Source organism: Lycorma delicatula, chromosome 5 (genome assembly GCF_047948215.1).
Source record: "Lycorma delicatula isolate Av1 chromosome 5, ASM4794821v1, whole genome shotgun sequence".
NCBI classification, from domain to species: domain Eukaryota; kingdom Metazoa; phylum Arthropoda; class Insecta; order Hemiptera; family Fulgoridae; genus Lycorma; species Lycorma delicatula.
In genome coordinates, this window is record NC_134459.1 from 80,577,735 (window position 1) to 80,592,442 (window position 14,708).

At 27.9% G+C, this 14,708-nt stretch overlaps 1 protein-coding gene across 2 annotated transcripts in view; it reads left to right on the forward strand.

The window, feature by feature from the left end:
• Nucleotides 1–2,811, forward strand: part of LOC142325113 (annexin B9-like) — a 33,794-nt gene extending 30,983 nt beyond the window's left edge. Inside the window, exons 8-9 of one of the 2 annotated variants that reach the window (XR_012756489.1) lie at nucleotides 1,456–1,670; nucleotides 2,128–2,811. Coding sequence is in view for 1 of the 2 variants with exons in the window: in XM_075366466.1 (XP_075222581.1) it covers nucleotides 2,128–2,178 (51 nt within the window). In the remaining variant the exon portion in view is untranslated. The remainder of the gene's footprint in view (nucleotides 1–1,455; nucleotides 1,671–2,127) is intronic. The other variant, XM_075366466.1, reaches the window with a different exon arrangement.
• The last annotated feature ends 11,897 nt before the right edge of the window (nucleotides 2,812–14,708 follow it).

A 14,708-nucleotide genomic window follows, 5' to 3' on the forward strand; every position in this document is an offset into this window, starting at 1 on the left:
TATTGGAGGAGGTTTAACTTCTTCCTTTTGTGAACGGTACTGTTGGTCTCCTCCATTGGTAGATGATCAAATTGATTTGAAAGAGATATGTCATTTTCAGGAATTGTGTTAGTACCAGTACTGGTAATACTGATACTATTTGCCATGGTAGATTGACCATAATGGAGACTGTAATATCACAATCACTACTACTCCCTGAGGACTCATATTTTCTATGATCTCATCTCTTATCAACTTCCTACGTGATGACTTCTGTGGATCTTTTTTGGAACAATTTAATGGTCCACGCTTTCTGTTATCTGTGTGTTGTTTATATTTACCACTTTGCAGCTGCTTTTTGTTGATTGGTTGTTATTTGGAACAGCCTGAAGCTGGTCTACAGTAAGACTTCGATTGATAGTTTATGTAGTCTAGCCTAGGCGTTACAATATCTAATTAACTAAAAAAATAAAATAAAATTCAAACAATCTTACACATTAAATGATTCAATTTCTAATCACAATCCTTAAAATGAGTCACAAAAAATCATACAACCATTCTATATCAATTAATCTCACAATAACAGTTGATTTGCAATAACAGTTAATAAATTTAAAAGAAAATAAAAAATGTAACATCTAGATAAAGGAAAGGAACAGAAGATGGAATAAACTCCTAAAACATGTTCCTGAAAAAAAGAATAATGAAGGAAAACATTTTCAAAGTTTACTGTGAAATTCATTGAATGTAATTAATTACATAAATCTAAAATTACTAATGATCTATTACTATTTGTCTTACTCTTTCTCCAAATATTGTGAGAGTTTTGTGTACTCTGTACTGTATTTGTTGTGTGTGAGACAGCAAAAAAAAAAATTTATCAGTTTAGCTTGCTGTTCATGCCATCAATTGTTCTATTATACTTATTTTGTGATTTTTATTACTAATGGTCTCATATTTTAAATAAATTTTTATATGTTACTATTAAATTCTGAAATTTGTTATTTTTATAGAGAAATAACAACTCCATTAAAATAAATAATTTTCAATCTTTAACTGTTTTATAAATTTGGTTTCTTTTTAAATCTTTCTTAGTGATATTAAGTGTGATTATTTGATTATCTTTTTCCATTATAACTTCAATAAATGTGAATCAATTTTAATGAAATTCCTGTATATTATGTAGATTACTATTTGGCATATTTGATTATCATTTATTCTACCAAATAAAACCCTCAAGTGGTATACAACTCTAAAAGATGAATGTAGAAGTTCTAAAGAATTGTACATTGTTATATGAATTAAAGAATCGGTTCATTATTTTTTTAATAAACATTGTCGATTACATCATGGAATTATACATTATTCTATAAAATAATAGGATAACACACTTTAATAGTAACATATATACAACATTTTTAATCTGTACTGCAGGGATACATTATTATTTTAAAATAATTTTTTATTGTTGTACAGAACGATTGTTCTGGTGACTACCTGAGGATACTGCTGGTGTTGGCTTCTTAAGCGACTATACTTGGTACCAAAAACAGCTGCGTATTTCACCCTTACGCTCTACAATTCTGTACAACATAGATGCTAACAAAATGGTGGCTACTGCATGAACCATGCATGAATTATGTGTTAAAAGATTATTACAAGGATATGCTTCTTTATCTCTATTTTTAAAAGTAACTTTTTGTGATGAATTATACTCTTTTTTATGATTTGTAATTATTTCACATTAATTATAATGTATTAATTTATTTTTTCTGTTAGTCATTTTATTTGGAATATGAAAAGTGTTTTAATTTTTATTTAAAAAAAAGAACAGTTATTAGAATAAAATAAGTCTTGGTTAAACTACTGTTAATCAGTGCAGTTGAGAGCACTGAAATATTTTTTTCAAATTTCATTTCTAGTACTGCTTAATTTTCTATGCATGCTGCATACTGCTGTTTTAATAAAAATTGTTTATTTTATAAAATTAATAGAAGCTGTGTAAATATAAATTTGAGCATACATTTATTTACTGTACAGATATAATGTATAATATATGTTGTTAATTTTTATTGTTTTTCTTCTTTTTCAAAACAAGAAAAAAATATATATATATATAAAATTTTAATGATTATATGTATTTTTCAGAATGACTGTGGAGCAGAATTCAAACGATTATTAATAACCTTAACTGCCTGAATAAACAAAAATTCATAGAAAAGAAACTGTTGCAAAATACTTAGCAATGGATTCATTTTATTAAACTTCAATGTTTACAATTTGCAGTATTATAATGATTCCATAACTGAAAAAAAATTAATTACATTTCATTTATTTTATTCCATGTGAATGTTATTCTGTTGTTATATCATTATGATATAAAATTTAATAATGAAGATGAATTTTTTAAGGTACAATTTGTCGTGCTTGTGCATTGTACCCATAAAATAAGTAAAGTAGGTTAGTTAGCAGATGAATGGACAATTGGTTTTCTTTTTTTAGAATTAATATAATTTTTTTGTAATGGGGGCCCATAGAAAGTAGGTTTAGTCACTGCAAACTGTAGCTTTAAAACACATTATTCCAAATTGTCAAAGGTTATGGTGTAAGTACTGCACTACCAGTACTTTTTAATTTTTTAAATTGTTTTTCATATTAATATTTAAAAAATATAATATATAAGCTTTATTTTGTTAAAGTATTAAGATAAAATATCTTTATATTCTTTATTAATTTATTGATATATTAAAATATAAATGTGTTTTTTTATATTGCACTTATTTTATATAATTTTGTTAAGTTTATTTTATAATAAAATTCATTTAACTATCACCAGTGGTTTATTTTCTTCTGAACACATATAACGAAGTGAACACACCAATGAGAATGTCATAACACAAAAAACATATTTTCTTTCAGTGAATAGATTTGAAATATAATATTTGAAATTATAAAATTGTGTAATCTTTTGTGGTTGGGTGTATTTCTTGTAAGTAATTATTCTCTAATATTGAGAATTTAATGTTAGCTTTACATAAATTATTTGAAATATGTTTTACTTTTTTATATCATAATTAGGAAGGTCAAAATATCAGTTTCTTTTGTGTTATGACACTACAAAAGTTCCTTTCATCCAATGAATTTCACCTCATATTGCAATCTGTTACATTTCTGACAGTAGTCGGGTGTCAACATGCACACATGCTGGATATGGCAGTATGTCATTTAGTATGGGTAAAATCTTTTGTAACCTGACAAGAGACATCAATCATTCACAAAAATGGAATACCCATTCCCAAGAATGATAATATCTCATGCCAAGCATACAAGATAAAGTAGTTTCCTGATGCCTTCTTCATTGAACTGAATATTTTGTTGCAAATAGTATGCCAATCCCTCAGAATTGCAGGAGATAATTTGCAAACTTTTGAATTGCTATCACATGCATTTTTATTAGTATTCTATTTGATCTTGGGTATCTTGTTATGATGTACATTTGTGTGATTTACTTTCAGCTAGTAGATGTGTTTTTGATTCTATTTTGTATTTTATGTAGAAAGTGTGGTTAATAGTCATTAACTTGTGCCAGATATTTTATTATATCATATTCTGCAGTGTATTGTAAGCTGATAAAGGCTTATATATTAGACAATACAATATACATTAAAAAAAGCTGGATATTTGGATTGTGTGAGATGGCTAAATGTGTTACAAATGTGTCAGTTGTAATAACTTTGGACAGAATCGACACACATTAATCTATAGATACAAGAAATACATGTAAGCACTACACACAACTAGAAAATCAAATTTTTCAAATCACCTCATAGAAACAATATACACTAATACGTTTGTCTCAACAACCAAATTTTATGCGTAGTATATAAAAACATATTTTATTAGTATAAAATTTAAAAACACATGAAATTTGATAGAAACATCATATAGATCAAACTAGTATGTTTACATACTTAAAGGATTTCCTAATCATTTTAAAACAGGCCATCAGTAACTCCACAGAAGCAGGTGCTATTGCTTAGCTTAAAAAATTCCTATGTAAGTAAAAATTCCTTAGTTGTTTAACAACTTAGGAATTTTCAAGATTGTTTCATAATTTAAAATTTTCTTTTCTTTTGTTTCATAATTTTAAATTTAAAATTTTTCATTTCTTGGTCATACCTTTCAAAGAATAAAAATGTTTGCTGTAAAGTATATACACTCCATAATATTTTGATTAGTAAACATTAGACAGCCAGCCAGTTTCAAGATTAGAAGGAGTCTCAAAAGATATGGTAAACCCATGCAGATGAAGTTTTAAGTAGACTACCAAGATAGATGCTGCCAAATCATAAAGGACAAATTTGACTTGTCTTGGGTGGTTTTAGAGACTTTTTTCTTATATGTTTTAACCATTTTTAGAATTACTATTTGCTTTATATGTGGGTTTTTTGAGTGACACAAAAACTGTTCAATTAATTTTAACAAAACTTTGAACTTATAAGTGCTCAACTGAGATCAAACGATTACTGCATTATATACTCTTTTCCCGTAATCTTGCCATGGAACACAGTTTTCTCGTATGTTTTCTAATTCAGGATGTACGTAGAGTACCCATAAAATTTTGTGATGTGGAATTATTATTCCACCCTCTTGTAATGTCTATTTATACTAGACATATTCTTAATAAAGGATTTAATGCTAGAAACTATTGAACACATTTATAAACTATTGAACAATTTATTAAAACTTACCTTTTAAATGTATTTGATCATATGTAAATTTGTCGTGGTTCGGCCGTTTAAGGAGCCGCAGATGGCTCGTGAAATGAACTTGGAGCGACATTCGTACGAAGCCGGGTACTGCAGCTAGAACATTAAAAAAATGATACAGCAAAATAATAATTTTAGTTAATTCGGTTCGCCCTATATACACCAAATAATATTCAAAATATAAGTTTCAAGAAACTACTTCACTATTAGGCCTACCAAATCTTTTTAATGCCATTTTTTTTTTTTTTTTTTTTTTTTACTTGTTAAAATGTATTTATTTTTATTAGTATTGAATAAAATCATTGTTCTAATTAGAACAATAATGACAGTCATTTAGATTAGGTTAAAAAAGTATTGAGCAATTTAATTCAGCAATTAAATGATTTAAATCATTTATACTTTTAATAATTAGCTTAAATATAATAATTGTTATTTTTATTTACATTTATTTAATTTGTATACAAAATGTAATTAACAAACGAATATCATTCAGATTAATCAACACAGGAAAGTAATATAAAACCATTAAGTCAAATAAATAAACTATATCTGTCATGTGGTAACACTGTTCACGAGCCGCGGCATTCTCGGCAAAGCCTTCACATCACTCGTTTGTGACATTGTCCTCTGTTAGTACTCTGTTCGGAACTCAGGTTTCCTTCTAAACTTTATCATGAGCGACAACGAATCTGCTGGTGGTAAGTTTATTTATATAAATTGAAGTTTCTATTTTTGTGTAAATTACAAATAGTCATTTTATTTATTTTTTTGTAGTGTTTTATTATAGAGTAATAGAATTTAATGACGACGATTTAATTCTAACGAAAAGTGTAATAAATACTTTCTGTTTCCTAATAATTTGTCTATTTTTAGTGAAAATGTCTATACCAAATCAAAAAAGCCCTTTTTCAGTAAATTGTTAATAACAATTAAAGGCTAAACTTGCCTTTACATTCGTGAGGTTCTACAAAAGCACTATACGAGTATTTTTCTTTTGGTCTATCCTTGTTTTTAAGAAATGATAAAATGTCTATTTGCTTTTATGTACTTTTAATTACAATACTCTTCGAACCGGTATTGGTATAAATGATATTTCTGAAAGGAATTTTTTCCGGTAAATAATTCGCTTTTTTCTTCTCTACTCGTTATTTTGTTCTATTCTTACGCTATCTTCCTCCACAATCAGATTAAAGGTACTATCTTTGTTTTTTTAATCTCTGGCAAATTTTTATAAATATTTGCTGTGTAATTACTTTCCATTCAGGAGAAGTTACTTTCGCTCCTTCACAAACTGTTGTTATATTTTTATGCAAAACTTACCCCACTGAAATACGTACGAAAATCTGGTAAATGTCTACTCTTTCCTTTTTTCAATTTAACTCCATCCATCCATTTTGTTCGGTTTACTGTTGTCATCATATTCTACTCTGAAAATTTATAATGAAGAATAGAATGGTAAATAATTTATCTGACGAGTTGTACAAAATCAAGAATTGTTGGTCAGAGACAAAATTTGTTTCTCCTCAAACTAATAAATGGTGTATATAAAATAAAGTAATATTCCCTGGTTAAAATATAAAATATGGGAATACACTAAGATTCTCTTAACCATTTTAATATTTATTACTAGAATAACTTTTGATTATTGAACTGAATTGAATTACAAGGTAAGAGATTTGTTAGCGTCATTAGCAGATGGCTTAAGTAAAATCGTGATCCAAGCAAAATATTTTAAACGTCTGTGTACACATCTATACCATTATTTCGGTAAGTTATAATATAGTTTATTATTCTGATGAAAATATTTATTAGTTGTGGGGAAATGAGTCCAATCGACTGGACCAAAAAATCCCAAAAAATTGGATTTTTGATTTTTTATTAATTACAGTAATAAGTTCGGATTGAGAGCTTTTCAACGATATAGCTTATTTTCATTGGTTCTAGAGTTACAGCCAAATAGAATGTTAATTAATTAAACTTTTGGATCGTTCAAGGGAAAGGCACATCGGGTCAAATCAGACTTCATCTCCTTTTTTTAACTTTTTCTTTAAATTAAATGTATTGATTAATGATCATTAACCTCTGATTATAAAAAAAAAACTTTTGCAATAAATAATGATTTAATAACAATAAAAAAAATATGAAAAAATATCAGAAGTTATTAATGAAATAGAATTTAATGTATTTTTAATTTAAAAAAAAATGTGTATATGTAATTTAATATGCGTACAAGGAAGTAATTTAGTGTCCAAATAAGATTTTTTTTTTAATATTGCTTAATGCTACGATGTAAAATAAGTTTAAGATTACAGGAGACAAGAGGCAAAAGATTTTAAAGGAGATTGAGTGTAGTGAAAAATAATTTGAAAGATATTTTGAAAAAAATGTTTAAAAGATAAATGAAAATCGAAGAGTTGATATAATGAAACTTAACCAGTATATATAAGCTGGTTAAATCTATTGTTGTTCATTATGGTGTTTATATATATATTACGGATTTATAAAACAAAAAAGTACATCTCCAACGAATATTTATATATTAGTTGGACCAGTACTTTTTTTGTTTTATAAATTTAACTACTGTACTTCCTCTCCACCCGCCCCAATCTCACCACTGCTATTGCTAAACGTAACCTACGTTACTTCACTGTGGCTGTTTCAATACCCCCTTCCTGTCCTTTCACAGAAGTCAACACTTGTTAGTAGTAGCTAGCAAACGTACATAGTAAAACAAACTAATTGTTACATCTTTCCTCCCTATTCCAAGTAAATCGTACACACACACGCACACATGCTTAATATAAAAAATAAACGGAGAGTTCAACTACTAGGTTTTTTCTTCTTAAAACTCATTTTAATTTGTCGCTTATCTGTCACTGAATTACATCCGAACTCTTCTTTTTAAGAAAATGCACTATATTCTATTCTTATATTTGGTGATGCAAATCTTAATAACAATAATTTTCCTAATTCGATTTATTTAATAAAATTCATTTATAAAAAACGGGAGATGGACGACCATAATACTTAGTGCTCAAGCAAAATACCCATATTAATCTTGATTCCACTTACCCGTTCAGAAAGAGTAGTTACTATAAAGGAGCGTAAATTGTATAATTTTTCGTAATAACGTTTTTTATTCCTTCAAATATTTTGCCATTTCTATAACTGGAAGCACCGTGGTAGAAAGAGTTTTGCCAGTACCTTTTATTTTTGTTTATTTTCATAAATCGGTTCCTCATGATTAATAATATTAAAAATATATCTTTTTATATAATTAATAAATTTGTAATTAAGCTTGTAGAATAAGTCTTAGGAAGGAAAAGTAACTGGTTAATATCACAAAACCTTTGGCCAAATAAACCCCTCCATACTGCCTAGATTTTAACTAGCAAATGATACTAGTAATGTATAGCTAAAGCCAGGCTTCGAGGTAGTGACTATATATATATATTCATACACACACACACACAGAGCTATACAAATACATATTCATTGTCATATATACAGACATATGACTGATGATTCTACTATATCCAGAAGATTTGGCATTTTTCATTGCTATAGTAATCCGCGTCAATCTGAAGTTGCTAAGTTTATGGGTAAATAAATAAAGTTTAAAATAATCTTTAAAAAAAGGACAAAACCTTTTTTCCACGTTATGTCAATCTTTTCAGCGAATTCCTTTATAGCGGTAATCACCGCTAGTAAATTTGGTTAGGTCGGTACCGATGAAACTAAAAAATATAAATTATTAGACATTACAAGTTTCTCTGTAAGGGAAGGTATTTGTCGAATAATGAAATAACTACGTTCTATTTTATATTATGCCATTGTGTAGCATGGTATATTGTTGTATGTACCATGATCATTATGTATTTAATTATTTATCAGTAACATAAATATCATTTAATAAATTAAATCAATTATGAATAATAATAAGGAATTCGTCATACCGTTGTAATTTAAACCGAAAACAGACAAAGAACTACATCTACTTTATGTTTAGGATGATTGGTTTTTATTATAATTTTTTTTTCATTAGAATCAAACTTATCTGACATTATCATCAGCACTTCCTTTATTCTAAAATAAATATACGCATATTAAACAGCCGATTAATACAGTCCACCAAAATACAGTAATCCTACTAGCACACTTGCTGTAATTTTATATGCATTTTTTTTCTTTATAACCGGAAGTTTTTAGGCTATTTATTTATTTCTTAATCATTTATACAATCTAAAGTTTTTAACCGTGTATAGCCACCGTTTCACGACAGGAAGGGTATATTAATTTGCTTGCTTTACATTATTTTCCCCGTTCTTTTTTATGATTGTGACGCATGTAAAGACCTGAGCTACAGAGGGTCTAGCCTTGAGCTGCTTTCTCTGACAGTAATGATTTTCACTTTAAAGCGAATCTCTGTGATAAACATATCACTTTTAATACAACTGAAAACCTGCATTTTGGTGGTTTTGACACTGATATGCAACCATATATTTAGATTAGTGAAGATGACAATGGGAAACTACATCACTCTTTGCTTTTCTTAATAAATCTGGGTAGGATATTTTATCTTGAGAATGTCTGTGACTTTTAGGAGTTACTTTCGATTCACGTCAAATCACGTACAACTGATACGGATATCACATAATGAAACATAATACGGTTCAACTCACGTTCATTTATAGTAGAACTTATCATAGAAAATTATTATTCCCTTCGCAGTTGACAAAACTGTATTTATATCAGAAGAGAATTATTTAAAATTACCTAAAAAATCTACTTTAGCAGTTCAAAAAATTATTCACTGTTTGGATTATTACCGTTTAAATTTAAAAATTGATAAAACCATTGTATTCTCAGGTTTAAATACATTCTTGTATTTCTCAGGTAGATGTAACGTAGCTAATCGCATGGATAGAATTTCCATTATTGATTACGTTATTTCAGTATTTATGTTAACATAAACCGAAATTTCTTAGTGTTCTATTAGATTAAACATTTGTTGTGATGATCAAGTTGATTTAGTTTACAATAAAATCGAACCGTATTGTTTTGCTTTGAAGCCCTTCAGTATAACGCTACGCATGCAATCTACATAATTGTACTTACATATATCCCCGTCTTAATTATATCATCTCTGGGGGCTCTTTCGAAAAGTTACAAAAATGGGTTGTCAGGCCATTTTTTGGTGTCCACAAGTAAGAATCATTGATCTGTATTTAGAAAATTAAAAATGTTAATTTATCTAATGTGTTTGTATTTACCAATGTATAATGTTTCTTTAAAAAATTATTTTTCCTTCAATAATTTCTTAAAAAGAATAATTACTTATTTTAAAAATATATCGATACCCATCTTCATCAAATCAGACAACAGAATTGTTTTCGTGTAACTGGACATGACACTTCGGCTTACAAGAACGATCTATTATACTTCCGTTGCCATTTTTAACAAATTACCGAACCATTCAAAGACTGTTTCCACCAATTTATTAAAAATACAGTTGAAAATATTTTTCTTTTACAAAAATAATGTTACTCTACTGATGAATTGTAAAATAATACTAATTAAAAAATTTAAAGAAAAGCTAGAATTCCCTGCATCCTGTTCAATTTTTATGATTAGGCTTCCGGATTGTGATTGTTTTTTATATTTGATACCTTCATTCGTTTTTCTTAGCATTCTTTCATGTGTTTATATTTTAAATGAACTTTATATATTATATAAAGTTTTTTATATAATTATATCTATTCTATGTTTTATAATTAATTGTATACTTTGTGATGCTGTTCTGATAAAGGTTTTACTACATACAGTTTCGCTTGAGCCATCCAGTCAGTAGCTTGAGCAGTTTCATTTTTATCCGTGGAGAAGCATATTAATCTATTCCTCATCTATTATATTTATCTATTCATTATCTATTAACTATATTATTATGCATCTGCTTTACATTCATTTTCCCGGTCTTTCTTATGGCTGTACCGAATGTAAAGACCTGAACTACAAGAAACACCAGCCTTGAGTTGCTTCTCTGGAGGTAATGATGCTCACTACATAGCCTGTTGTGTATAGCATCACTATTATTATTATTAAAAACTTAAAAAAAAGGTACATTAAACATGACACAAATGCGCGCGCATGCACACTCTCACTAATTCATGTAAGTCTTAGGTTGCAAATATAATCGCCCAAAGGGTATGATACATTTTCAAAACTTTTAATATTCCTTCAAATAAATATGTTTTTTTATTTTCATGCTATAAAGAAAATTGCACAAAGTATTAAGTATTAACATTTCTTTCTATCGTTAAGCATCAAACAGCTGTCCTCAAAGATTCTACTGACTGTGAATGTGTGTACGCGCGCGAACGCGTATCCAGTTTGTCAATTATCCTGAACATTAACATGAATATTACTCATATTAATAATTCCTACTTATTCCAGAACTACTCAATAACGGATAATGTATTTAACGGGAATAACCAAATTTTAATGAGGTTTGTGCTCTCTTAAAAGCAATCGAAAATTAGGTAACGTAACTCGATCATTAAAATCGACGATTATCGTTCTTCACGATAGAAATAAGATATCTAGGCAAATCTGTTCGCAGCAATGTATCTTTGGTGGTATCTTCTGAAAGAACAAGGGCTATTTTTATTTTCGTGAAAGTATTTTTTATATCCGCTTGGAAATCACACTTGACCATTATCCAATAAATGGTTAGTTTACTATTTTGCTCATTGAAAAATAATGGATGGTAACCTCCAATACAGTTATTACTATAGGGGGTACCTAGTTCCACAAGATTATGTAATAATTGTTTACGTTTATTATTTTATATTGTTTTGGATGTATGTCTGCTAAGCTTATGTATTAAGAATTTATAACTGCAAATAATTTTATTTTCATTTGTAATCTGTTTATTTTGTGGAATAATAATAATTATTATTATTTTATGTATGCAGACCGTTCTGCAAAACATTGTTTTGATATAAAAGGAGCCTGAATCTCGTTTGAAGTTTCAAAAAAATATTTGTGTAAAAATTTTATGCAAATTTTATATATTTTAATTATATCCTTTTAATTATTTAAAATGATCCAAATCGATTAAATTTTTTAAAGAAGGAATGCTATCCCTACTAAAAGTTGTATATTAAGACAGTGTACATATTTCACTCGTTAGATTAATTCCTCCAATAGATTTCCTAATAAAAAAGCTGACAAATTGCTATATTTTTCTGGGATTGGTTATTTATTCTTACTTAATGGGAAAAATAATGATAATATAAAAAATTTTTAAATTAAAAAAATCGTTTTTTTACTTTTTCGGCTCCCTTCTCCAAAATCACCTCCCAAGAAAGTTTTTTGATTTGTCAACGTTTATTATATAAATTATTCATATAATAGTGTCCACTTAAACAATCTTTAATAATAATGTTCAAGCGCTTTCGGAATATTGATCCATCCTAAGGAACAACGATGATGTGCTATACATTATTTACTTCACATATCATTAATTATACTAAATTGAATTTTATAAAAATATAAATATAATAAACAGTGTGTATATATATATATACACTGTTGTGTATTCTATATATATTTTTATATTTTTCCTATATATATATATATATATATATATATATATATATAGGAAACCCACTAAAAAGGACACCATAATTCATTATAATTCGTTTCATCCTTGGAATCAAAAAATGTCGACGTTTAATTCATTAATATACAGTGGTATAAAATATTTAAAACATAACAATATAAAATTAAACATTGAATTAAATAATATCAAATATATAGCTATAACTAATGGATGTAATGAAAGCCTAATAAATAAATTTAAATCTTTTGAATTAAAAACTGTATACACAACAAATAACAAAATAATTAACTATATAAATAACAGAGATCCTACTAGATTAATAAAACATAACAATAAATGTAATTAAACAGGGAATAATAGTTAAATGTCAATGTAGATAAACAGAGAATATATAGTTTAAAATGCGCAAATTGCGATCTGGAATATATCGGAATGACTAACCGATCTTTTTCGACTGAAATTAATGAACACATTAATTGTATAAAGAACGATCCAATTTTGCTGCAATATCTTAGAATAACTTTCATAAAACAAATATTATATATACTTAAATAATAAAATGTTGATAAATGAACAAACGAAATTTGAAAATGATGTATTATTCAAACAAATATTAAACAATAATTTTGATCCTTAGGTTGGTAATCCTGCTTCATACTAATAAACTTAATAGTTGAGACCTTCATACTGACTTGACGGATAACGTAAACTTTATTTTACCTTCTGATAATCAATTGTTACATTTATATTTTTATAAAATTCAGTTTAGTATAATTTATGATATGTGAAGTAAATAATTATAATGTATAACACATTATTGTTCCTGAGGATGGATCAATAATCCGAAAGCGCTCGAGCATTACTTTAAAGATTGTTGGTAAGTGGAAACTATTATGTAAATAATTTATGTATTAATACCAACGGCCCATGCTTAATAAAAATACGTTTACTATGTTAAATGGAAGAAACTAAAAAAACATTCCACTGAAAAATGTACAACCAACAAAAATTTACCGAAGATTTAATTTTTGGGGAGGGGGTAAACTATGATGAAATTTTATTCAGGTATTATTATTATTATTAAAGGTTTAAATAAACAGAAAAAGGTTTTAAGAAATTACAAAAATCATTATTTTTTAACTTTCATCGGCTCTTCTAACCCGAATATTGCCTCTAACGTATTACTTTTTTTTGTCCTTTGCACTACCACTACGCTTACAAAGACAAAAAAAATCGCTTAGAAAATACAGTAAATTAATCCGAACAAAGGGAATTTTTTTTTTATTTCTGTATTGTGGCTACACCGCTTGACCACACCCATTCTTTAAGTTGTCTATGTAATGTGAGGTTAATTGTTCTTTTGGTTATTTAGCAATTTTCATTTTATAAATTGTGTTTTATGAAAGTTTATTTCATTTATTATTTTAAAATAATATTTTTGTGTTTTTTGTTCTGTGTGTCTTTCTTTCTTTTTCCTGTTTAGCCTCCGGTAACTACCGTTTAGATAATTCTTCAGAGGATGAATGAGGATGATATGTATGAGTGTAAATGAAGTGTAGTCTTGTACATTCTCAGTTCGACCATGTTCTGTGTGTCTTGAATACATAATAATGGACATAAATCCAACAAAGCGTTCGAAAATGTGCTCTTTCTGAGCACACCAGTAAGAACAACGAAGAATAGCTTCTAAACGTATAGTTCGACTACTTACAGAAAATGGTATATCAAAACAATTTAAAGAAACTGGTTCCTTTTCCACCTCAAACGAAAGGCAAATGTGGCCGTACAAGAAAAACTATTCCAACACAGGATAGGTTATTAGTGAAAAAAAGTAAAGTTGATCCAAAATTATCTACTATGAACTTAAATCGAGAATTAGCAACCAGTGAAACAGATTTACACGTGACAACTTTTAGACGCCGATTTCTTGCAGCTGGACAGAATGCTCGTTGGCAAACTAAAAAGCGGTTTTTAACATCAGCAATGTGCAAGAAAGGCTCTTGTGAGCCAAAGCACATGTTAACTGGACCAAAGATGACTGAAAAAGGTTTATGTTTCCCGAAGTCACATTTTTATGTTCAGAGGCAAAGGGTTCCATACGTTAAGAAAGCATCAGATGAAAATATATTACCTGCTCGTACCCACTAATCAGTTACAAATCCCCAAGGAAAACATTTTTTGGAATTGTTTCAAATTTGAAGGCCCTTGTTCATTAGTTCCAGTAGATTGCACGTTGAAAAATGATGGATATACCAAGATTCTGAAGGAAAGGGTTGTGACATAAGTTAAAATGAATTCCCACAAGACAATGGAAATAAAAGAAATGAAAAAACCCA